This window comes from Agelaius tricolor, unplaced genomic scaffold (assembly GCF_023055355.1).
Source record: "Agelaius tricolor isolate 1412-34295 unplaced genomic scaffold, bAgeTri1.0.p SCAF_1, whole genome shotgun sequence".
Lineage (NCBI taxonomy): Eukaryota > Metazoa > Chordata > Aves > Passeriformes > Icteridae > Agelaius > Agelaius tricolor.
In genome coordinates this window covers 48,109,416-48,136,060 of record NW_027269261.1, presented here as the reverse complement: position 1 = coordinate 48,136,060, position 26,645 = coordinate 48,109,416, and the positions used below count along the sequence as shown (strand labels likewise).

Here is a 26,645-nt window from a genome sequence, read left to right as displayed (position 1 = left end):
GAGTGAGCAATACACAGATAGGAGGGGAAGCATTGCCTGCAGCGTTGGGCCCTGCTCTTTGCTCTCAAAGAGTTTTTAGCTGGCAATTATCTGCCCCCTGGCTGGGAGCAAGTATTCTGTTATTAAATACATGGTGTACCCCATCAGCCTGCTGCCTGTCCACAGACCAAGCCCACAGGACCAGTGTGGTGGCTTCCATGCTGGTGATGCTACAAAGTACACATACACATGCACGGCCCAAAAGCAGCTCAGTGTTTGTTTCCACTGAGAAAGTTTTGACCTGCTTAAAGAGCCATTGCTATGGAAACCTAATGAGAAGATAATTGAATGAAACCTCTTTGCTTTCCATCCCTTTCTCACACTGGTGCCAGCAAGGTCAGAACCTTGCAAGCCTCCTTTCTCTTCAGGTTCATGCAAATTTGATAAAAATACCAAAGGCCCATTTTCTTCCCTGTGCCAGCTCCAGTTAGATAAATTACCTTGTATTCAGTCAGGAGCAGTTACAAGTCTGTCAGTTTTTCATACTAATTATGTAAGTGGGCCATTTCTAATGCACACAGATAACCAAATGGCTTTGCAGCAGAGCCAGCATGGGCTTTTGCACTGGTTTATTCACTGCTCTGAATATGCATAAATTTCATATACTAAAAATCCCATCTAAACCATTTTCCACGGAGTACTATAAATAATCATTGGTAAGGAATGAGAGGGGCACTGTCAGTTTATCGAAGACAGTAACAGCAGTGGTATCATCATCATACGCTGCTATGCACCTGTGGATTTTATGGCCCATAAATGAGACATGGACATTTGTTAAAGCACATCTGCATTTAAAATATAAATGCCCATCATTCTCAGTTCCCATATTTGTTCTGTTTTGGGAATGATGAGATTTCAAAAATCAACAGGCACATTCATGAAAGCAGCGCATGGTGTCATTTGTTTCTGTTCCCAGTTCTGTGGAGTACCAGCACGTTCCTGGGGCACGTATGACTGTGTCTCTTGTAATATCAACCACTCTCTTTGAAAGATTAGCCCCAGTGTTTTTCTGTCTGAGGTCAAAATCAGTCAAGAGTTAACTGGAAAGCTGTAGCCTAGTTAAAACCAGTCTTAATAATCAGACAGGCTTAGCCGGCTTGTGACCAAATGTGTGCTTTGGGTCTTCCTTGCACACCAAGTTTTGGAGACCACCTCCAGGTTTCAAAGGTATTGCTTAGGCGTAACAGTGTTATCCCCACTGCAGCCGTTTCATGGAAAGATAGATTCAGAGACCATTTTAGATGTCAGGCTTTGACGTTGCTCTTACAGAGCCCCCAGGCTGCAAAACAAGAACCAAAAGTGCCCTCCAGAGGCAATCCTTATGATGATGTCTTGTCTGGTCTGTTTAAGATGTCTGGTCTGGTCTCTTATCTTTCAAGCAGCCTTCTGTAAAAGCAGTTAAATAAGTTTTTTAAGTTTTTCTCCCTTTCTCTGCCTACTGTTGGAAGTTTGTCCAAATAGTTAGGAAATGTTAGCTTCTTTTTTCTTATTTTTTTCCAGCATGTGTCTGTCTGTTCCTGTGCCTGATTTATTAATAGGCAGTAAGTTAATCTTCTTGCAGCTTTCCAATTTGACAGGCAAAACTTTTTAGCTTTCTTTTGTAAGATCAGCTGTCCAGTTCCCTAGCTATTCTAAAAGCTTTCTCTATATCACATTTAGTTTGAATTTACCTTTCTTGAGCATGAATAATGATGGTTGTACAGCCATTCCCATATATATTTGTTCTTTGTATTCTTCGTACTGCCATTGGAATTTTCCATCCTTATGCCTTTTAGGAATAATATGTAGGGGGTTTTTTCAGTCATCCTCTTCTACCTGATATCCCCAGGTACTCTGTCATTTGCAGACCTCCAGCATTTGAAAGACTGACTTTTGTGTCTGTCTTGTGTACTTGAACACTTTAATGTTTAATGTAAATTCATTTCTGTTAAGCCAGTCCTTCTAATCAACAAGTTCCTGGTCCAGGTTCTCTGCTCCAGCTGTTGCTACTAAATTTTGTGTCACTGATCACTGAGTGGCCTGATGTAGTTTACTAAATTCTGCTCAAACCCATCAACTCTTTAAGACAGTAATATATATATAAGACAGTAATATACTTTTGAGAGAACTCTCAAAAGTAGCTCCATTTCTGTTTTGGGTTTTGTGAGGTTTTTTCTCATTTGTTTGTTTCAGCACTTTGGCTTGAAGAGGCACAAAGTACTGGCCTAGAGATGGTTTTAGGTTTGTGAGATTAATGAATTAAAGTTTTGACCCCATCTCCTGCCGGCTTCCAGAGATTATGGGTTGATAAGAAAATACTCCTTCCCTCTGTCTGTAAATCTTTTGTTCTTCATTGTGTGAGCATATACCCATACATTTCTTCTGCCTTATGCAGTGACAGAGTACATTTCATGTGAAAGCTTGCTAATGAAGTTGTACATCAGACCACAACAAAAATGAAGGCCTCCATGGCGGAGTAATGGCATTTGGCTCCCTTTCAGACACACAGTGCTGAAACTTCTGCCAAGTGTCACTGCATCATTAACTTTCAGTACAAGTTATCAGTCTATGAATGGAAGAACACAAATCACTTTCAGTGCACGTTCACAGAAGCGCTGCAGATTTAACAGAGTAAGGGAGTGTAATTTGCAAATCAAACATAGAGCGGCACCAAGGTAGGCTGGAATTTTTCACCAGACATCTAGGAAGTAAAATGCTTGATTGATTTCACTGAAGATTTTTAAGCATCGGAATTGTCGGGTGGAGCTAAAAAGCAAGTGCCTTATCAGGCACTATGTGGTAAGTTTTGTTGGCATTTCCATCTCTTCAGAGCAGCTGCTAGCATTTTCAAGGTCAGCCCAGGCATGGAAGATTTCCTCTTGAAGGAATGCGTGAAATGATAATTGGAATTTGCATCCTCTGATGAAACTCAGCATAGTTCTTAAATCAGTTATAAATGAGAAGGTGGTCTGCTTGCTGTGGATCCTGCTTCCCTCCTCACCCCCTCTGGTTCGAGTGTGTCAGATGTTTCCTCCTACTGCCCTTCCCTTTCTTTGGAGGCCAGTTTATGATGAGTTGGTGGCCTCAGGCTAACTCATACTGAACAGATGTCCACATCACAAATGTTGCCGCTACACCTGCTGCTTACTTGCATCGTTTTTGGCAACTGCAAGAGAAGAAAAGGATAAAAATGGATTTGGAGGCCACAGAGCACAAGAGACTGCCTTTCCACTTTAAGGGTGATTTCACTAGTGAGGCAGAGTTCTGATCATTAACAGATTTCATTTTCTAAGGATAGTGATTTGGTACATTTCATGGATACTAAATTAATTTAAAATAAATAGAATAACTGCTTGATGGGTGGAGTCCATGCTCATCTGCAAAAAACGTAGCAAATTAATTGTCAGTTCCAACAGAGCTTGGCTTTCATAAAAAGAAAAATCTCTATATACAACTCCACATAATTTTTTGTCTGATTTACCTTTATTTAGAAAAATACTTGCTGACAACTTTACTTTGAAGTCTGGATTAATTCCTGGTGCTGTTGAAGGGCTTTTTCTGGAAATTTTCATCCGGAAAGTATGGGGTTTTTATTTTTCACCTTTCACTGGGCTTCTTAAAAATTAAGCATCTGCTGGTATATTATTGACTTTTCCCCTTCAAGAGTAAACACCAGCAAGGAAGACACTAAATGTCTCCCTCCTCGTGGTGCACTAAAAATTTGAAGTTTGTTTGCCTTAATTAGTTTGCAGTTTGTGGTGGATTAAATTTCTGAGCAGTCTGAGTTTCAAAGATTAAATTTCTGAGCAGTCTGAGTATTTCAGAACTTCACTATGCCAGACCCTCCTTGTCTAGATGAATCACCCTGAAACTTCATACTGTCTCGTTTCCCCTTTAATGATACCTTTGCAAATTGATGTGCATGTGTTTCCTGCTTATAAGATGTTGGCCAGTAATTGCTTGTTTCTTCTAAACTCCGACCTGGCTTGAACTATAATTTCCCCTCAAGTGGTTTAGTGAATTGATCAGAAACTCTTTATTGCCCTCTGCCGGGGGTCTGAGAGAGCTCAAGGGGCCCGTGCAGACAGTGCGCGTGGACAGCAAACAAGAGCGTGTCGTGTGTGTGTTATTATATGGCCTCATTCAGGGAACCTTTGGCTTGAGGTCTCCTTGGTACGCTGTGGTGTGTGTGTTTCCATCCTGCATGGCTGCAGCACAGCCACCACACAATGGGACATAGGCGGGTCACGGGGCCAAGCCCGCGGCAAAGACACCGCAGTGATGCTTTGCACATGGAGCCTCCAGCAAAGCCCTTGATGCTTGCAGAAGTCGTTCTCTGCCTTGCTGCAGTGTGGTTAAATGGCAAGTCCCACAGGAAGGCTTCAAAGAATAATGCAAGGTTTGGTAATTTCTGTTAGCTCCATTTATGCAGACAGAATAAAAAGGCAGTGAAGCGGGGTGATGTTGTCTCATCAGAGATCCCACAATGAACTATTGGCACTGAGTTGGAATCCATTCTGGAAAACTGGTTCAGTGAACATAAAGACCAAGAACAAAAGATATATTTGCTATTTTAGTGAGTTGTTTGTAAAGCCCATGTTCTGGCCTTGGCTAAGTCTCTCCAGCTAGCTTTTGAGGAAGGGAGCATACACTGGTGAGAAAGCACACAGAAGGGATTTGGGAGAAGCTGTAGTCTCCAGCTGTAGTCTCCAGTCAGTTATGGTTGCACTTCTTCGGGTCTGGACAAACTTTCTCCACCTTGTCTTTAAATCTCTACTGCTGTCTTCCACCATGGAGGCTTCTGGAAGTGTAATGAGCACATACTTACACAGATTGTCAGATAAAAACCAAACAGGCTGAAAATTAATGTACAGCTAAACAAGTGCAGCATCCCAGTTCTACAGTTTCTAAGGCAGCAAAATTACTGTTTTGCAAATGCAAGTGGGGAAACTGTGTGAATAATTGTTTTTCTGAGGAATCCTTGGACTCCTTTGCCTTAACTGTTGGTTTCCGTCAGTATATATTTTTCTATGCTGGTCACAAAAGGCACATTTCAGAAGGGAACTCAGTTACTGTGGTCAGACCAGTAGGTTCAGTTTTCATTTCCAACTTGCTGCGTTAGGGAGAAAAGGGAAGAGAAAGCAGCTCATGATATATTGTTTGGAAACTATAATTTACTGTAACCAGACAACTCCCCTGAAATGTGAAAAGCCTGCATCAATAAGTCCATTTCTCTTTTGTGTCCTAGGCTCTCCATTCATAAATCAAGTTCAGAAGAAGGTTCTGTAGGTCAGTATATTTCATTTTATTTGATACTCCTATGGAATTCTTAAACAGCTTTTGAGTTTTGCTTGTGCTGGGATGTGAAGAGCTGGCAGAAGTCAGCAACATTTGTGCGTGTGGAGGGCTAGTCTCAGCAGCTTTCAGTTTGATGCTGAGTGTCTCAGTGATCACTGAAACTGCCCAGCCAGCATTATCATGTGATAAATATGCATCTTTTGACTTGTTATATTGAATTGAAAATGTTTGCATGTTAGATCACAGCTAGCCTGTCCTTTTGTATTCCAAAAATTACCACCACCAGTAAATAATGGAGATTCTTTGTTATTTTTGTTTGTGTCATGCCAGAGTCTCTTTCTTTGTTTCTGAAATTGCTTATTGGAAAAGAAAAATTAATTTGGGAGGTTTTTCTTTTTTGTTTCCTTTTAATGCTATTCTAGAGACATGTCCACACAGTCTAAACTTAAGCAGTATTTCACAGAGTGAGGAAGCTCAGCTCTAGGTCATCCAGGGCAAGATCTTAAATACTAATAGGTCTTTGTCAGTAGCCTTTCTGCCAGATCAGGCACATGAACAGTATGTGACATATTTATGCCACCTACAGTATGTTCATTTGTAGGTGGCATAAACTTTATAGCATGTGCCCTGGTTAATTCAACAGAATGCAGATATATATGACCTACTTTGAGCTAGGTCAAATTGTCTTTCTAGAGCAAATTATTTACTTTGATGTCATCAATCCATATGGAAATCTGGTGCTTGTGGACATAGAGACCCAGCCCTGTACAGTCCAGGCATACAGAGAGCAAGGGTCAGGTGTAGCTGATGATCTCATGCCAAGTAGCAGAACATGTGTCTGTGTGCATGTGCATGTATATATATGTTAATTATTTCATTTCTTGATAGATATGCACAGATATACTAGAAAATCACTCATCTGGGTTGTGGCTTAGGCTGCATAATTGTGTTTGTTCTCAGTTAAAGAGAACAAACCAACAAAATACATCAAAACCACTTCCAGACTTGACATTAACAACTCAAAAGACATCAAAATTGATGTAAAATATTTTATATTTATAATTCAAAATATGTAAGTTACTGGCTGATCTCCATCCTCTATAGCATTGGCAATTATAAAAGAATGTGCATTGCCCTGAAATAGCTACATCAACATAGTTCTAGTATGGAATAAATCAACAAAACCAGAAAATTTGAGGGTTATTTATTCTTGTTTATGATTTAAAAATGGAATGTAATGTTTGAAAGTGTCTCTAGAATTTACTAACTAATGTTTCTTTCTAAAATTGTTTTTCCCTTTCCCCTCATCCTCCCACTCCACTTTCCTTTTAGGGAAAGCAGACTGGAAAAAGAAAAATAAGTTTTTTTGGCAGAATTTCCGAAAGAACCAGAAAGGACTATTGAGGCAAACTTCAAAAGGTAAAGTTTTTTCAGTAGAGCACATCCTATCCATATAAAACATAAGGAGCCAGCATCACAAAGGAATAAAATGTATTTGTGATAGTGTGGCAGCTGGGGTCTGTGGCTCTGGAAGTGTCACAGGTTTGGTTCATTGTGACAGTGCTCAGAATGACAAGTCAAATCCTTGAGACTGCAGACACGAAGCTGGGCTGCCTTTGGCCCTTACTGCCAGTGATGGCACACATGAAATGGTGCGGTTAATATATAAGTAATATATGTATCTAAAGAAGATCCCTTTTTTTTCCCCCTAGTCCTGACTTGGTAAGAGAAATACTGTTCTGCTTAAATTAGAAGGATATTTCTCCTTTCTTTGGCATTTTGTTACTTTGACCTGTTTGCTTTGGGCTTGAATCCAGCCTGTCATAGTAGAAGACACTAAAAGAAGGAGCAGTAAAAGTGTCTCTGGTGACCAGGGCAAATGTAGGCTTGACTCCACTTAAACTGTCAGGTGTCTTTCTCTAGTTCTTCTGCAAAAGATACAGCTGTGCATTGCATTGAGTGTTTCTCTTTGCACAGAAAATTTCTGTTTCCCCATGTGTATCAGTTAGCTTATTATGTTGCAAACAGATGCTTCTCCGTGTCTCTCTGTGTTCAGGTAGATTGTGAAAGATGATAAAAGCCCATTTAGTAGGTCCAGAAGGGACACACTTCCAGTTAACTGTGGTCCTTGCTGGTTCTCGAGGCAAGTTCTAACTGTCTGTGCTGGCATGCCAAGCACATAGCAGAAGGAGAGGTAGCTGAGGGTGCAATACATCTGGCACCATATGCCAGCTTAGTGGGTGATTAACTAGTCCGGATAGATCACAAGCAGTGGCCAGTCCACAGCAGAGAGCTGCAAGGGCCCAGCTCAACATTCCTGAACAGGCAAGTTCTGGCAGCCTATTCCAGTATTCCTCAGGGCTGAGTGCTTGACTTTTCCAGCATTAGCACCTCCTCTTTTAATTCTTGTCTTTCAGGGTCAATAGCCACGTGATGACGGTCAGTTTTTATTTCTCCTTTTCGTGCTTGCTTGCTTTCAGTATCAAAGTAGACTTCATTTGTTAGTTCTAAATTGCTTCCTTTTATTGCTCAGTTACTTTGAAATCAGTCAGTCCTTTGAAAACATACCATGAGCCTGCTCTAGGGACGGTGTGTTTCTGGCCAGCCAGATCCACGTGGCAACAAGATTTTAGAGCACTGGGTAAAATTCAGTTTCAATGTACCCTGCCCTGTGCATGAATTCTTACATGTGCTTAAAATATTTGTGCTTTTTTTGTGCAGGAGAAGATGTCGGTTATGTGGCCAGTGAGATCACAATGAGTGATGAGGAACGGATCCAGCTGATGATGATGGTGAAAGAGAAGATGATCACCATTGAGGAAGCACTTGCTAGGGTATGATACGTACATGCTTCAGTCTCCTTGACAAAAATGTTTTAAAACGTAGGATTTATCAATCTGGAGTATTATTTCATTCACACAACATAGGAGAAAGTGGAGAAGGCCTGCCTGTTTGCCCCATTGCAATAGGTAGCATAAATTAGGTAGGAATTCCTTTGTTTATTGAGAAAAGTGAGATTTAGCTCAACCAGAATTTGATAGCCAGTATGTGGTAAATTGAGTCCTAAAAGCATTGCTTCTCTCCATTACCAATAAAAGGTACTAATCAGAGAAAAGATTAGGTGTAGACTTTTTCATTGCAGCTGTCTAAAGTGAGGGAGAAGAATCTCTCTGACTTGTACTAGCTCTTACTTATTATGTTCATAGGTTTAAGTACCAACAGAAATGCTTCAGGTTTTGCTGAGCTTGCCTTACTCAATAAAGAACATATATATTTCTTACTATTTTCCTTTAAGCTAAAATTTTTATGCCTATTTCTTAGCCAAAAAGGAGATTTTTTTTTTGCTTATATAACATTCAAGAAAACATATTCACCCATTTTCGACATATGTCATTATGTCAGATGTAAAACAGATTTTTTTTTATAAGTGGGGTGGCTGTCAAAAGTATTTCTTTACAAACTCTAAATGTTAATAAACTACAAGAAAAAGAACTATAAAGTATTGCATTTGTGCAATAGGGCCAAAGTTTTAATTGCTCAGGAACCAAAAGAGGATTTAAATTTCAACACCTTTGTGTAAAATACTGTCATGGAACACAGGATGTTCTGTATGGGCTCCATTACAGAAAACATCATTTAGATTGATTGGCAGTCAGATAAATATCTTTACTGACATACTACATTGTGGAAATAGATTATTGTAGAATATAAATTTATGTTATTGTCTGAATAAAATAGTGCTTAGCTGGAAATCATATGCTGAAAAATGCAAGATTTTAAAATTACTGTGTTGGAATATTGGGAATAGTTTTTCTTCTCTGCTGTTGAAGTTTTGTGGGGTGAAAGGGTTGTACCTAATCTGGTAGTTCATATATGGACTGGTACAGTTTCCCTCTAGTGGTCTGAGCTACTAGCAACAGCCTTGGTTTTTTAAAATATCAGTTCTTATCCTTACAACACTTTTACTCCTGTAGTAATGGTTTTGTCTGAAGCCTTTTATTGGAGGACAATGGGAGATTTTTTTTTTCTTTATTACAAAGAATGGTTCCTAGTCTTTAATGCAGATCATTTCCTTTATGAAGGAAATTGACAGGTCATTGTGATTTAGTCTATCCACTGTAAACTCTGCCTCTGAGATGGAGACATATAATTTATGTTTTACCAACAATAGGTCATCAAATTTCAGTATTTACAGGTCATTTCCTTCTAAGAAAAAAAAAAAACCCAGCAACTCATTTTTCATATTTCCAGTTGTTGGACAACTTATTTTGAATAAGTGAGATGTGCAGTGGAAAAATTCAGATTTTCCCGGATCCACAATGATACAGGGGGAAAGAATGGAATTACATTAACTCTTGCTATTTTAATGAAGATTGATCTCTTCTTGTCACTGGAAAATGTTCTTTCTGTCTTTTCAAATTTCAGCTGAAAGAGTATGAAGCCCAGCACAGGCAATCGAATGCTGTAGATGCTACAGAATGGCCTGATGGCTCTTACTCGACACTTGATGGGTCTTCCAATTGTAATGTAAGTACCTGTCATTGTGACATAGCTCCCTAGTGTCATTTAATATTTAAATTCTTTCATTGCAGTACTGAAATATCCTGATTTACCTGGCAATTTCCTTAATAGCAAATGTATCACTGACCTTGTGATGCTCTGTTCTGTATGCAAAGAATCTTTAACTTGCATTTGAAATCTTCAAAATTTATTGTCATAGACTTCAACAGTCTTATTGTATAATATCTCTTTTTTCTTTTTAAATCTCACGCCTTGGTCAGTGATCTTTTGAAACACAAGTTGTCCCAGGCAAAAATCCCCCTCGTTTCAAAATCCACAGAAAATGGCTTTTAGGTCATTTAGAGGGAAGTTGTTGATTCATCAGTAGAATTTCTCAGGCTTTTCTATCCTTGTTGATACACTCTAGATGAGGTACTGACTAAATCCTAGCTACCCGCTGCCTTCAAACACTTCTGTCTCTGCATTTGCAAACTCACAGCCCAGAGTTTGTGGCTTTTGTCAGATACATAAACAGTAAGGCAGCTTTCCTCCCTTTTTTTTGCTTCTGAGCTGTTTAACTTCTGTTGTTTTTATGGGCACCAGACAGTCTTTGTGTTATGCCATACTGAATTAATTATTTTTTCCTTCCAGATATCTTCATTTTCACTGAGTAGTTTATTCCACTTCAGTTCTCTAATTGGAAGTTCACAGATAAATCTTAGACAAGAACACATTTGACTGTCAAATTCAAGCTCTTTGTAACCCATATAATTGAATCATAGGCTTTTGAGATGATTGGTTGATTTATTTATTTTATTGTCAATGGAATTTCCTGTTAACTGGAGCAACCAGTTAGCTCCTCCTTCCTAAATGAAAAAAGGAATGCAATGTCATTTTATGAGATGTTTAACATATTTGGTGGCAGAGAAAGATTTTGTTGTTTGTGTTCAAGAAATATGCCCATCTTTAGTTACATTGGAGCAGAGGGGAACTGATGTTGCCTTATACTGTGTTCTGATATATCAAAAATGTGCAAAGAATAGAGAAGGAAGGATCCTGACTCTCCTGAACTGATTGTTTAGCCAGCTGAAAGATGTCAGATCTTTCCTCATTAGTATTTACAACTTGAACTTTCCCTTCTTTTAAGGCTTTTGTCCAGGATACCTATAGCATAAGCCCCTCAAAACTCTCATTTACCATGGTCAAATCTCAGAAGGATAATGAATTTCTCTTAAATCTTTTGATAGTGGTTTGTGCTTGTGTTGAATTACTGAAAGCTGTGTGTATCTCTTGAGGACTGAACATGATTCAGTATTTCTGCCCTAATGGAATTGCTTGGCACCTTTTCTCTAAAGTTGTTTCCCTAAGCCATCTTTGCACTTCGAGCCAACAGCTTGGTTGCCTCTCTCTGATGTTCTGGTAGGATTTGAACCAAATTTCTTCTAACTTCAGTAATTATCTACAGGGATTTCTATTCAATCACTGTAGATAATTCTCAAGACTTTTGCCCTTGCTCCGGATTTTTGTCCCGGTTGGCTTTAACAGAAGCTGTGAAACTGCCTTCCTTCAAGGAAAGAGGATCATCTGCAGAAATGAAAGTACATGTTAGAACAAAACTCAGCCTGACTTTTTTTTTTTTTTTTTTTGTGGACAAGAATGAAGCTGAGGTTAACTGGGGTGAAAGACTTTGGGCTGTAATTGACAAAAGGGAAAAACAAACAAAGAAAAGTATCAGATATGTCTAGAGATAGGATGTGTGTTCACTCATACCTTTTTGCCAAAGGACCTCTCTACTAATCTGAAATGACCAGCTTTTGAGACATGCAAAGATGATTCTGTTTTCAAGCCCTTTCTTTCCCAAATGTTTTGAGTTTCAGTGCCATTTGTGTGATTTGTATTCTGCATATTAGGAATGTCAACTTAAAATTTCCCCACTCATTTTATATAGGCCATGAAGCTCAGATGGTCTTCCCTGTATTAAAAATAGACTTTTAGGTAGCCCACTGCCCTATACTTACACTAGGAAAGAAATTGAAAATACAAGTCCCTGAGCTAAACATTTCTCGTTTGGATTTGAAGTCCTTGGGCAATGATTCTTTTGGTTCAGTTTTCTTTTTAAACTTATTTATTTATTTTTCAGTCTCACAGCCAAGTTGTTACTAGGCAGTTTTTAATGAAACAATGTGATCATTTTGTAAACAAAACAAAAACAAGTTGGAATCTAAGCAATGAGAGAATCTAAAAATGAAGGCAGAATGTCTGGAGTGTTCTAAGGTTTTAAGTCATCCTTTCCTTTCAAGTCAGCTGTGCCCACAGCATACAAATAATATCTAAAGTGCATATATCATAAGTTATTGTTTTCCTTTTTAGGAAAAGACCACTTTTTAAAAAAAGCTTTTATAGCTATCATGTTTATGACTACCATAACTGGTATTGATTTAAAGATTCTCATTTTAAAGATTGATTTGAGGATTCTATTTTCCAGGTTCTCTTCTTTTAAATTACTCTACCAGGAAATGGAAACTTGTGTTTCATACCCTTAACAAAACTAAACCCTAAAGATGAACCACAAAGGAGTGAGGAATAGAAAGGTCAGCATCCCAAGGCAGGCAGGCCAATGTCATTGCTGTGCTCTTAATTGTATGTCCTGTTTGTTTGTTCTTAAGAAACAAATAAACAAACAAAAGCATTGCCAAGGCAGTAGGTGACCTGGTTCTTTGCCACTATGGAGTAATTAGTAGCTTTCAGTCTCACTACTGTGGTCCCCCTGTTTCACAACAAAATATGTGTTTTCTTTATTTGCTAATGTGGGTATGCAGTTGAAACTGTTTTTCTATTCAGTCAGATGTATCAAAGCTATAAAAAGCCTCATGATTTTCTTACAAATTTATTTCTGAATATTTACGTTTCATCTCTGTTGCAATGAAGGCAGTTCAAATTAACAGTAGACAAGCTTTCATTGCCTTGTGCCAAGCATTGGGATGTAAAGCAGGTGCAGATTACAAATGGATCTCTTTCTGGATTGTAGATAAGGCCCTATTTGTCCTCGGGAGTCAGAAAGTCCAGGGAAAGAGAGGACTTTAAATTGTATCACATTCTTTCTTTACACTGAGGTGCCTTTTATGCTTCCTAAAGATAGAAGATCATTTGATAACTTTTGGGGGCTGACATTCTCAGTTCATCTAAAATAGGGCTGCTTCATCCTCAGAGCCCTTGCTGGTATGGCACCAGCCCATGCATGAGGAGAAGTCAGTAAATTCAGTGTGGCAGTCAGTTTCTTTCCTGTGCCCTCTGCTAAAGACCACAAATTGTACCACTTGCCATGTTTCATCACAGGGGAAATGGAAGATGAAGCACCAGGGAGCTTGACAGAAGTGTGTATCATATGTGTGCTGACACAGACACAAACCACTAATTAAGTTCACTGACGGTTTCTGTAGATGCAAGTTGAATGAAGTTGTAATTATCTCTGAACCCAACTGGTTTGTTGGTCTTATCTTCTGTATTTTGGTTTCGATCAGCGGGTAATGCTCGCCCATCCAGGGAACTTCAAGGTAGTGTAGCTGGCCTTCATTTGCAAGGTGCCACAGTGAGCTGTGCCATGCTTGTCTGACATCACCCCACCTACCAGCTGTGCCTTAGCAGCCTCAGGAGAGAGACCATAATATTTATGAGTGGAGAGAACAAAAGCAGCATTTCCCTCCAACAATATAGCCCACACATGGGCAGTGGGGGGGCCTGCAGTGCTGTTTTACATCTCTGCCCTCCCAACACTTGTGTTCCCAGGATCATTACCTTACCAGTAGGAAACTGGCACCCCATTTGATTTCTCTGAGGAGAGTGGCAGCAGTGGTGCAGACCTGTAAGTGTGCTGTGCACATCTGCAGCTGCCGTGAGGCTGATGCTGGGTACAATTCCCGCCTGTGTTGGCTCTCTTTTCTGTCTTCTATAGATCCATTTTTTAACAGATGGCAGTCCATGGAGTCCACACAGCAATAGCTCTAGCTGGACTGAGACAATAATTTGTTGCTCCTCTACTTTCTTTTTTTTTTAGCAAGTGGTTAAATAGGAATAAAAGTTGAAAGGCTGTGCAGAATTTGGTTTGTGTCTGCTACAGGCATCAAAGGCAGAGTAATAGATGAGAATGGACCTTGAGCTGTATCATTTCAGTCTCAGAGATGCTGAAGCTGTTGAATCGGGATTGTGTTACCCATGGTACAAACCTGACTCTGACAAATAAGTCTGATATAATTATCTCTGACTCATGACAGTCATTACTGGGTTTGGTTAGTGTGAAGAATAGGAAGAAAAGAAATAATGAAAGTGTAACTTCTGTAGCACCAATTACCTCAAGAGTAAATCTAAGCATAATTACAGCAAATCCACATTATTCACGGTTATACTGTATTTCAGTATGTGGATGCTTTCTAAATGCAGCTATTTTTTAAATGGGTTCTTAAAATTTTTAACCATTGCTTAACATTAGTATTGCCCATAATACAGGACTGTTAGCATAAACAGAAAAAAAGTCCTTCTTTTGGTATTTTCAGTTTAATTTGTTTTAAATCAGCTCAGAATCAATGTATATTGGGAATCAGCATTGGGTATCATAGAGAGTAGGGTGTGATGAGGTTTGTTTTACTTTAAACAGTACTATTTCATTTGAAGCAATGTGAATATTTTCAAGTGTTAGCCCTGGTTTTGCTGTTATCCCAGGACTCACCATTTTTGGTAAGGTTTCTTTTCCATTAAAGGCTAAAGGATAGAAGAAGATTTTTCTGTGTTTTAGCTCTTCTTGGAGTACTTGTTGCTGCCTCCAGGCCCTGCAAGCTCTTTCAAGTAACAGAGGGGAGCTGCTGCTGGGTGTGGCTGTGAATGAATGCAGAGCTTTCATCTTTGCTCCAAAGAATCTAGTGACCCAATTTCTGTTAAGATTTCCTGAAAGGCACCGATGTGCCTCATTCTATTGGGTGGCGCATTTATTATTACTACCCAAATTCCTGTTATACTGTTAGTGCTTAGTAACAGTTATGATGAAAAAGAACCTATAATAAGACATGCTTTACCAAAAATGGTAATGGTGAATTCCCACACTATGTGCCTGTCAGAGGGACCTGTCCTGGGAGGTATTGGCTGCCCTCCTTTTCCACTGATCGCAGGGACAGTGTCCAACACCTCTGGGTGAAAGCTGGTAGCAGAAGAATTACAGCATATTTTGTTATGATCTTTCCCCTCTATCTATGCATAAGAGCAAGAATTCTCATGGGTACAGTGATACAAAAACCTTCCTGAGAGAAATGGAAATCGTCATTACAGTTCCCATGACACAACCCAAAGTAAGGTCAGTCCTGGGGAGTGAATATAGCAAAGCATGAGATCATTGATGTTTTGTATTTGGTTTTGTAGAACACTCTTATGGATTTTCTTACCTATTTTTTCTGAAATGTTCCAGAACACTTCCGAATTTTCAGGAAAAACAGCTGCATATTATTCAGAATAAAACTGTGTTAAGTCTTTAAGTATTATTTACCACACAAGAGACACCTGTGTTGTTATCAGATACAGCTGGGCTAGGTGGGTATCCCTAGCAGGGCTAGACATCGTCACCACAGGATTGTACTGAGCAGCTGGCAGGAATGTAGCCCAAGTAAACCTCCTGCTCGCTGCCAGCAGGAGTTTCTCCTGTAGTTAGTCTGTTGTAAAGTCTCTGAGAAAAATCTGCCTTCTGTCATGACTCAGAGCTTACAGTAACACCCAAGCAGTGGCTGCAGTTGGGCCTGTTCATAAACCACTTCTGTTTGCATGCATTCAGACAAGCCCTGTTGGATTACTTTATTGCAAAATGTTTGGCCATGTGTTTGAAGACGATGGGAGATGGGAAGGCAAATTAATTTAATATTTATTTTAACATACTAATTCACTTTTTTATACCCTTCTTGGCTTTTGGCAGCTGCCTGTTTTTTCTGCTTACTACCTAGAGGGTGAGGGGGTGGTACCAGCTTTTTCCTGTTCTCCATGCATCAGCCAGCAGGAGATGCTATAATCCATATTGTGGTTTCCCTGCCCCCAAGCCTATTAAATGAGAACAAGGCTTTGCTCAGTTCAAAAATTAGAAATTTCAAAACCCACGTGTTTCACTGCCCTATTTGGCAGACACAGGCTGAATAAACTTTCCTTGTGGTACAACAGAAAATTTTAATTGCCCTCTCATTGGTTACCACTTGTGCCCCTTCCCCAGTGCTGGTGTTTCCTTCCTCCTGCTTTGGATGGTAACATTAACAGCCTGATTGTTTGAATGTACCACAAGAATGTAATTTAAGTTACTACAGCCTTCACTAAAGGGTTCTCATTCTTCCTTTGTTTCTCTGATACGAATTTTGCTGTGTTCCATGTATTGCTGTTTCACCCTTGATTTTCCAAGAAGTTGAGAGTTGAATTTCCAGTACCAGTAGAGTACTCCATTCATTAATAGTACAGCCTATGCCAAGTGTAGGAATTCTCCCTGAATCTTCTTAGCCCTGCCAAAACATAAGATTCAGTTGAGAGAGTCATGTTAAAGACTTTTGATTCCATGTATAGAGGAGTCTGCAGGAGAATTGGAAAAGAATGTTGGATTGTAACAGGTACAAAATAATGTAATACAGAGCTTCATTTTGCTACATATACCTATGACAAGTGGTACATGAGTACAGTTGTAATGTCATTAAAATTAATTATGCTAATCAGTGAGAGAAGCACTTTGCCATGAGGAAATGTGTCTGGCTTGCAGATACAAATGTCAGCAATGTGCTTCTCAAATTAAACCAAAACCTGGAAACAGCTAACAGCTAGGAATTTGCCTAAGCAGCTATTCTTGTATCAAGACAGACCTCCTGGGAGAATTAAACTTTTATGCTCTCGTTACTTGTGACAAATATTTCCCACTAATTTCAGCAAGCAGTGTCATCACCAGCTAATGTGTAATATATCTCTCACCAAAGTAGCCGTTGGATGCTCCTTTGATTTTCTTATAAGTAATCACAGACCAAACCCAGACGTGGTTACCTAGGGGTTCTGACACTGCACATTCTAGACTTGCACAGACCTTGCAATTCATGTTCTTGGAAAAAAGTATATTGATGACCTCTGTTAATTTTCTTTAAAATTTTGGAGGCCGTTATTTGTAACTTCAGGATATGATATAGATTATCACATCTTAGTTTCATGCAGTTTTCTTAAACAGCCTCTGCAAGGATTAGAGGTCTGTGAAGCTTTCTTAATGAAACCCAAAGCCTTTAAAACTCAAGTTGCAAAGCCCCAAACTTAAATCAGTTTCACTCATGGCCATGAACTTTTAAGGGAATCTGGGATGCATTTCAAGGAAGTTGCTGTCATGTTTCACTTGATGTGGGCTTGTATGTTATTGAAACTGGAGAACACTAGCTGGTTTTATCTGAAGCTTAGAATTTTCCATAGGGCTTTACATCAGAGTTTTGGGGCTGAAGTAATTCAAGGGTAAGAGCCCAGCTACAGCACACTAGTCAATCTAGTTTACATGACCACTCGGGAGTAGAAAAGCTGCGTACAGTCACTACTAAAAAAGTAATTTGAGAAATTGAAAAAGGCTATTTGACTGGGGGGGGAGCTCATTAAAATTAGCTAGCCATCAAAGGAAATAGATGTTTAGTCCAGCTATGATTTCACAGTGTGATTAATTTGCAGTAAATTCAGATAAACAGGCCACTTATAGTGTGGTCCTGATAAAGGAGAATCTTCCCTGGCTTAAAGAGAGTGCTGTTGTGGTATGCCTATGCTACTGCTTTCCACCCCTGGATAGCAGTGTTCCCAATAAACAGCAGTCTTGGTCCTTGTTTTCATGTGCTCTGAGAAGACATGTCCAAATTCTGGATTTTTTGTGAGGTTTGGGATAAGGTGTGGTTGGTTAAAGGCATGCCAGCTTACTTGAGCATCTCAGAGTCTGTTCCTTGGGAAGGGAGATCAGAGCCCAGCCTAGGCAGAGAACTTTAAAGTCACACTACAATACTTCATAAAGCCACCACTTCTGGACCATTCTGAAAGCATTTTTCTTTCCAGCTCTTACTTACGTTCTTTTCTAGCACTGAAACTGAGGGGAAAGATCAAAAAAAAGTATCTAAGTTCACCAAGTTAAAAAACATTTAAGCAAGGTTTATTTTTCTTTCAAATTAGCCCTTTATAAAGGGAAATTCTCCAGGGATTTTTGTCAAAAGAATTAAAAAAGAGAAAATAAAAAAAGCCTGGTAAAGGGTTTAAGTTACATTTCCTATAGACACAGCCTCCACTCTAGTGGTGGTGTTTGAGGGTCACTCTTCGTCCTGGCTTTGGAGAGATTCTCTGTATTTTTTTCTTTCACTGAAATTCCATAGACAGTAATTAAGGAACTGGAGGCCAGCAAGAGGTCAGCAAGCCTTCGTCAGTGAAAACAGGGATTGTTTGCCATGTACAACACTCCCTTTTTTCCTTGTGATGAATAGAAGATTTGCTTAGAGCTGATGACTTATGCCTTTCTTGCAAGTTATGCAGCTAGCGAGTAACGGGGGGAATCAATCAGTGAGCAGAAAACAGCTAATTGAGTCCAGCATCACGCTTTCTTCTTCTTTACATATTCAGCACTGGAATCGGAGCCAGTTTGGTGTCTGATAATGTAACTCGAGAGAAGAAGCATTTTGTGTGCAGGATTCAGAGCAAATTCAATACTTAAGAAGAAGTGTCTGCTCCTAAATTTTAGGGTTACAAAGCTGACAGCGGTTGAGGACTCGGGGGAAAATACTCGAAACTGAGCTTTAGGCCTATAAATGCCGAAGCTGGTAAGTGACTGAGCATGCAGCATGATGTGGAGAGGATGTGCCTCCTGTTTCAGAGAGGGAGAAAGAGAAAAGGATTTTGTGGTTATTCTTAGGCACAGCGCAGCATGCATAGCTTTTCTCAGCTTTCCTTTTCCTTTCCTTGGGCTTTTAAGTTCTTTTCTGTTCTATTTTCCTGTCTCTGACTTTATCCAGGCATCTTTAATAAAAAGCTTCTTAAAGTTAGAAGGATTGGGATTTTTGGCAGATGGAAAGCCTGTTAGAAAGAAGAAAGGACACGTGTAGCCACATCTCCTAAAGGGAACAGCAAGATCTCTTTTAAAACCACATTTACTATAGAGCTTGTAGTTCTGAGGTGAGCTAGCCAGGGCTGGGGGATGTGATGTGTCTATGAATCTAAATGTGGTTTTTTGCCCCACTTTGCTGAATAAGAATTGTCTGATAGCGAAAAAGAATTGCAGCTTAAGTTTATGCGGGTATTAAAAGATTTCCTTTTTTCTTAGATGGAAGGTTTAGTAGAGATTTCAGTTTGGGGCTGAATTATTACTGGGCATAAAGTGAACTGTAAAATTTTAACATCTCTCTCAATGGCTTCACACAGCTCATGTAAAAGTCATATATGTTTGGGTTTTTTCTGGAGCTGAAGCAAATTAATCAGTTTTGATAGCTTTAACTGGATGTTGTCCTAGTGTTTCTTACACATTTTTATTGGGACATGGCTACCAAGCTTTGCCTGTTTTTTAAGGGCTGCTGCTATAACCCTGAAGTGTTTCCATAGTCCTGTTGAAAGCCAGCTACTTACTTCTGGTTTACATTTTGCCATTTAATTCCAAGAACACTAATAAATGTTAGTTCTCTCTCTCTCACTCTCCCTTTCTCTCTGTGAAGCACTAATTCAAAGAGGGAGGTTAAGATTGTTATTTCTGTGGCGTGTGAAATGGGCTGGCTGCTAGAGAGCAGCAGAGCAAGGCGTGTGTCCTGCCTCCTGAGCAAGCAGCAGCAAAGAGCCTGCGTGAGAAAAGCAGGAGAGAAAGCAGGAAGGGTGCCAGGAGCAGAACTGTAAGAGCTCTTAGAATGTCAGAGTATCTGTGCTAGTTTCCTATTTGTTCCTGAACGTAAAGCTCTTCACTTTGATCTTACATATGAGGTGATGCAAAGCGTGGCCTTTGGGGGTGCACAATTGGGAGTTTTCCAAGGTGAAGGGAGGCGAGAGGTGGCAGAGGGGATTTATTTCTTCTGGATTTGAGAGCATCATTGTTTGTGACCACATGTGTTTGCAGTGAAAAGCTGAGCAGTGGGTATGGGCCGTGGCCTCTCTGTAGTTTTCCAGCCGTGTGGTACGTGGTGCCTGCAGTCCTCTGCATGCAGTTCTTGGTATTTCCAGATGCTGTTAATATATTCCCCGTTTCCCTGCAGTCCTTCGCTCGTTTGTGCAGCCAAGCTGTGCGAGCTGGCGGGTTTCCGCGCCGTGAGAGCATCGCAGATGCGGGATGCACTTGCTCCAAGGCGCGGGGAGGGCGGCTCCGCCCAGCCAGCCCCGCCAAGGGGCCCCGCGGGCTGCGCCGCGTCCCCGGCAGCCCGGCCGAGCCCTGCGCTCCCTTCAACCAGCGCAGCTCTGTGCCTCGGCTTTGGCCAATTCGCTATGGTTTAGGGCTGTGGAGCCAGCTGTCTGCAATCTGATGTAATGTTGCCCTGGAAACCAGAAATGAAACACTTAAGCATTCACCACAGAATTACTACATACAGCATTAGCCAAAGTAATTAAAAGTTGAGCCATATGGGCTTTCGGATGGAAAAATTTGGAGCAGAGGAGATGGAAGTTAAGTTGTTCCTATTTGCAGTGCTGCAAATCTGTTTGTTGTCCCCTTGAGGACACAGGGAGAGGCCTGCCTTGGCTGTGCACGGGGGGACAGGGAGCTGGAGGGGCTCTGGCTGTTTTATCAGCACATTAAGGACAGCGAGGCTTGGCCTGGTGGAAGAGCCATGTGCCAGGGCCAGGAGGCATTGGTGGACAGGGCTCAGCATGGATTCCTCCAGTGGCGGAGAGCCTGTCTGTGGCTGAGCATCTTGCAGACCCATCCCCTCCATAACAGACCACATCTACCCTTCTGCAGGGCCGCAGCACGCTGGAGTGCCTGTGAAGGGCAAAGAGAGCAAGAGGGGACTGGCAACTGGCTACATCCAAGCCCTCTGCCAAGGCCTTGCTGCTAGAGCTGCCCAGGAAGCCATTTGCCCAGCCTAACATGCTTTGGGGACACTGGGGAGCTTTCCCATCTGAAGTCTGGGAAAGCTACCAAAAAAAGCAATTCAGTCACCATGAAAGAGGGGAGGGTAGAGTGGGTTGGGGAAGTTCAATGATTTCCAAATATCTTGGTTATGGCCTGAATGCTTTACATTTCTGTTTTCTCTTTAATATTAGCTGAAAAAGAAAGCATTGCTTGAGCTGGAAAATTAAGCTGTTTCCCATGTGCCAAAGTGGAAACTTTTGATAATTCCAAGGCCTTTCTAAAAAGTTGATTCAAAACAGGAAGTGAAGAGTAACCCTTTTGAAGATGCACTCATTTTCAAGGAATTGGCGTTATTTGACAATAAAGTTTCCTGAGCAGCACCACTGGTGCAGTTGCAATTTTTAGGCCTTTTTGCATAAACTTATTGTCGATCCTTTTTCACTGTAGAAGATTTCTCTGTCAAATGCTACCTGGTATGATAGGAAGTAGGACTCTGGAGGGAGACTTTGTCTTTTATCTATCCATAAAGCATGACCTGTTCTCACCTACCTGCGAAGCACAGGGGATAGAAAGGATCTGTTGCTGCTTGTGGAAGACCCTGGCTCTAAAGGGTGCTAGGAGTCCTGAAGCATTGGGGAAAAGCAGCTGGCACCAAATTGTGATTGGACTTTATTTATTTTGAAGTGTGGTGAGCACCCTCTATACCACCCACTCAGGTTTGATGTCAGTACCTTGCACTGAGGCTGTTTTGCCACTTGCTCTTGCTGTGGTACTTGTGAATGCAAGTGTCAGATGTTTTAAAAGCTCTTTCTTTGTTGTTGTTGTTGTTGAGCCTTCATAACCCTGAGGGGGCACAGTTCCTTATCGGATAGATATCAGTGGTGCAAAGCAGGACTAGCTGTTTGTTCTTCACTGAAATCCTGGGTGGGAGGACCAGGTGTGAGCTGTTCTCTAAGTCTTACAGAGCTCACAGTTTCAAAAACAGTAGTCTTGCAAACTGAGGGTGTACAAAAAGTAATGATAGAAAGCAATCCCCTAGAATAATTGCATTTAAAATAAACATATATTGAGTGCAGAATGTGCATGATGGTTCCTTGCCAGGATGCACTTAATGGCCCAAGAAGTTGTGGCTGAACTTCTTGATTACAGTCAATAATCCATTCATCATCTTATCCAAATGTGTCTGTCTTGTTTGACATATCACTAAGTTGTCCTAGGCATAATCTCAGAATTAATGCTCATGGAGTTGCTTAATTTACTTCATGTAAACAACCAGGGTACTCTTTACAGTCCTATTTTTCCTGAAGGAAGTTTATTAATTACCTAGCCAGTCTATAATCATTTGTGCAATTCTTGGATGATGTATTGACAATTCCTACTGCCATATGTGGTCAGTTTGGTATTCTTCCTTATTTTGGAGTAATGCAAAGTTCGTGGGAAGTGGATGGACAGTGCCCTTACAGAAATTTATTGAAGTTTGCTCTGGTGTGGTTCTGGGGCCCTTGTGAGGTGCATGCCTGGGAGGTAGGCTTTCAGAACTGCCCTGGCTCTGTCAGGCACTGTGTGTGCCTTTGGAAGCATTCCAGTGCAGCTGCTAATTGGTGTCCTGCCCCATGGCATCTGTGTTCAGTACCTCATCCTGGTATTTAAGTGCACTACAAAAGTAGAAAGCATTTTTATATTTGGCCTCTCTTATTCATCCTCCAGATAAGCAGACAGAATTTTTGCTGGGAAGAGAAGGGGATGGCTTTTTTGTTTGTTTGTTTTTACTTGGCTTGCATCTCTTGGGGATCTTTATTTTTAAAAGTTTAATTAAGGAGAAGGAGAAAAAAGGATGAGCACACTGTGGAAACCCAGATAGCTGCACTGACAGGAAGTTGCATGAGGGTTTTTAGAGCTGACCATTAGGAATGCTGTGAATTGGCTGGGACTGTGAGTGCAAACAAAGTAAGGTATATGATCCATACCGCACTCCAGCTGGAGCCTGTGCTGTGTGCAGGAATGTGCAGCGGCGCAGGATGCCAGGGCTGTCCTGGCCAAGCCTGAGAGCCCTGCTGGCCTCCTCTCCTCTCCCTTCCCTGCCCTTCCCCCCGCCGCCTTCCACATTCTGAACTGATTAAAACAGAGGAAGTAGCACGTTGAACATTGGATCTGGCTCGAAAATCGAAGTTGTCTTCTCGTTCACAAGGAATGGATTGTTTCAGCTTGTTGTGTCACTGCTGCTGGAGAGAAGGGAATTTTTTTTTGTCTCTGTAATGTTTGATACTTGAGGGAAAACAGCTGGAACTGAGCATACTGGATCAGATGCAAAACGAAACGGGATGCTGGGGAATATGGACTGCACTGTATATCTGAAAAGGTCAGAGTTTTCCCTTGGTCAGTGCTGGAGGAATGCTCTGTCCATCTTAACTCGAGCCTCAAGAGCCTTAAGGAGGAGTGTAAGGAACAGGGAGGAGGAAGGGAAGATTCTGTAGCTGTGGCAGTCTGTGAGTGAGGCAGATGAGGTCTCCTCCTTCCTTTCCTTCCCATCCCTTTCTTGTGCTGCTGTTTTTTATTTTCTGGGAAGACTGGGGGGAAAAAAAAGAGAAGTCGTCAGTGACAGCTTCAGTTTGGAAAAGCTGTTTATAACCAGGTTTAAATAGCGAGTTCTGAGATGCCAGACAGACCAGGGACTGACTAAACCACGGGAGCATAACTGGTATGGTAAGAAGAACGCTGGAAAAGAGCCCTGCTTGAAACATACTGGAAGAGGACGTGGAAGTAGTTATTACACAATGCATATGAAGAAAGACAAGGGCAGGAATGCATTTTGGTGCCTAGGATCTTACGTTGCACAGATTTAGAAATCAAAATGGTATGTCATGCTTTCAGAAAAAGAAAAAAAAAAGAAAGAAAGAAAACCCTCAATAATTTAAATGTTTCTGTCTGACCCAAGCTGAAAATATAACACCAGTTACAGAGCTGCATTGACACAGCGCAGCAGATGAGCTGGGTTAACTTGACTTGAAGGAGCAAGCCATGGAACTGCTGCTTTATTAATATTCCCTTTGTTTCTTTGCCAGTCAAGAGAACAATCCGATGATGAAACAGAGGAGTCGGTGAAGTTTAAGAGGTTGCACAAGCTGGTGAATTCTACTCGCAGAGTCAGGAAGAAACTCATAAGAGTTGAAGAAATGAAAAAACCCAGCACAGAAGGTAAAAAGCAATGTGGTTAAAACTGTTTGTGTTAAATTCATGTTTCTCTTGACAGAGGACAGAAAGTGGAGGGTTGGGGGAGGGAGGGGTGGAGTATTCATAAGGGATGGTAGGAACAACTGCCCTGTCTATTGTGCATGCCTTAAGTTACTGAATTTTTAGGCTTTAGAAGGAGGGAAGTGACAGCCTAGAATGTGGTTACTGCTGATCTGGTATTCTCAGAGCAGTGCTGGAGAGCCCCTCATTAAGAGATTAGAAGTTGGCTTGTTTTATGCCCCATGCTGAGGAGGGAACGAGCCTGGGAGCAATCCCAGCCAGCTGCCCCACAAGCTCAGCAAGGAGGTAAGTGGAGCTATTACCACACTGCTCCCTCCTCCCAGGCCCTGGGTGGTGCACAGGTGAAGCTCCAGCTCATTTTGGGAGGGTAGCAGCTGGCTGGTGGTGCAGTTGAACCACATGGCATCACCCTGTGGCAAATATACAGAACCTCTTTCAGACATTCTTGTGGGATAGAGGCTGCATCGTGGCTTCTACTTCCAGGGGTTTCTGTCTGCAATTTGGCATCTAAATGAGCCCTGCTCCCTACAGAAAGGGGGAGAGAAGGGAGGAGGAGGAGGGTGGGGAAAGGGAAGCAGAGTTCAGGCCCTGGGAACACGATGCTGCAGAAATTAACTCCGGATGACCTGTATGCATGTGTGAGCACTCAGATTAATGGAGCCTGATCCTCAGGAGCCTCTCTGCACAGCTATGCTTGAGTCCTCACTGGAATTGTGGGCACCTCTCTATGTTGGTGGCCTTCCTGGTGTCACATGTCAATTCCCCTCAGCTCTGCAGTGAGCTGAGCAGCATGATAATTCTTCCCTAGTGCATTTGAGGAGAACACGTGCATCTTGCGTATGTGGCAGGAAGCTGCTGGCAGATCTGTGATCTAGCCTGCCTCTCTTACATAGTGGTTGGTATTACTGGCTGGTGTGAAAGGCACAGCCTGTCTAAAGCTCTGGAATGGGCAGCTGTCTCTGTCTGGAAAAGTTTTATCACTTCATATGGTGAGCATAAAGCCCAGATACCTTGGAAACAAAGATGAGGATTTTGAGATGGGACAAACAAAATAGGACTGGTTTTCCACTGCTCTGGGGACAGATGGCCTTCAGAGAAGCCTGTCCTACCTCCTCCTTCTCTCCCCAGGGGTCTGGGAAAAGCTGCAGGGAGCAATCAGGAGGAGGCTTCAGGGATGGGAGCAGACATAGGAGCAGGCAGCACAGGGACTGCTGGGCATGCAGATGCCTTGCTGCAGTTGGACCAGACTTTCTCTTCAGCATGTTACTCATCTGTCTTGCTCTCTGTCTCCTCTCTTACAGTGCTTTACCTCCTTACTTCCTTTCTCAACCCTCAGTCTTTCACTTAAGTGTGCCACTCCTTCCAGGGCTTTTATTTCCTTAGAGTTTTTCCACCCCTACCCCTGCAGAAAAAGCATTGAACTAGCAACAGTATTTAAAAAAAAAAAAAAAGTTTGTTCTCCTTCCTTCTTTTCCTATCTGCTGTCTGTCTTCTCTAGCAAACTTCAACAAATTTCTGTAAGGGCTTCTCTGATTAAATTATCTGTAACTCCGAGTTTGTACTTTATCTATCATTCTGGAGTTTCACTGTAGATTTACTCTTTGAAAACTTGAAAGCAGAACCAATTATTGCTAAATAACAACACGGATTACATATTATATATATTATAACTTCTGTATAACTGGAAGGCACCCTAAGTAGCCAGGCCTTAGCAGTAGATATCTGTGACTTTTCTTTCAGGAAATTCGACACCCAAATTTTCATACAGTAAATTAGAAGTGCTTCATAAACATTGTCCATCCCAATCTCTCATAATACAGGTCTGTATTCCCAGTTGGATATGTCAGAGAGCCCTTTGACAGGCTATGCAAGATGACAAAAAGTAGGGCGGTCAGGTTTGGGATTGCTGTCTGGCCTTCCAAATTACCTGCAGTTGACTGGATTGGTTTTTGAGCTGTTTGCTATGGTTTGTTGAATCCGTGTTACACATATGAAGTAGTGTGAGATCATAGGTGACTAGGTTTTGGGGAGTCGGCTATAATATATGATTGAGTAACATCATTAAAATTTAAACAAATTCATTAATGTTCAACAGACTTTAGTATAGTATAAGAGCAGGCTTATTTTGAAAACTGACACGTAGTTTCCTGGAAGAAAGATCCTGCAAAATCCTACTCAAAAATTTCTTCACAAAGAACAACTTTGCTTGAATTTCCCTTATGAGTTCCTGTAGATTTTAAAGAAAAGCACACTAATCTCAGACTCTGCTCCCACATTTCTATTACTGACTGTGTTATCACAATGAATGTACATTTGGCCAAGCTGATACTCACTAGAATTTGCCAGTATCTGAATCCATATGTATTTTGTCTTAATCTGCTCCTTAGTGAGCCAAATAACTGAAACTTCCTAATTCCTGGGCACCATTCTTATATAGCACTTAAAAATGCATCACATCTACATCTGTGTCATTATGGCTTTGTGTCATGGACTCACTCCAAATAACATCTGTTACAGTGTTGACACA

The 26,645-nt window shown here is 41.1% G+C and overlaps 1 protein-coding gene across 7 annotated transcripts in view; it reads left to right on the top strand.

The window, feature by feature from the left end:
• The window catches only part of LOC139592762 (SAM and SH3 domain-containing protein 1-like), a 535,591-nt gene that overhangs the window by 480,075 nt on the left and 28,871 nt on the right, over window positions 1-26,645 (top strand). For 6 of the 7 annotated variants that reach the window (XM_071433032.1, XM_071433024.1, XM_071432985.1 and 3 more), the window contains exons 5-9: window positions 5,267-5,307; window positions 6,649-6,735; window positions 8,038-8,150; window positions 9,742-9,843; window positions 23,929-24,061. In XM_071433032.1, the coding sequence (XP_071289133.1) occupies window positions 5,267-5,307; window positions 6,649-6,735; window positions 8,038-8,150; window positions 9,742-9,843; window positions 23,929-24,061 (476 nt within the window). The remainder of the gene's footprint in view (window positions 1-5,266; window positions 5,308-6,648; window positions 6,736-8,037; window positions 8,151-9,741; window positions 9,844-23,928; window positions 24,062-26,645) is intronic. The other variant, XM_071432988.1, reaches the window with a different exon arrangement.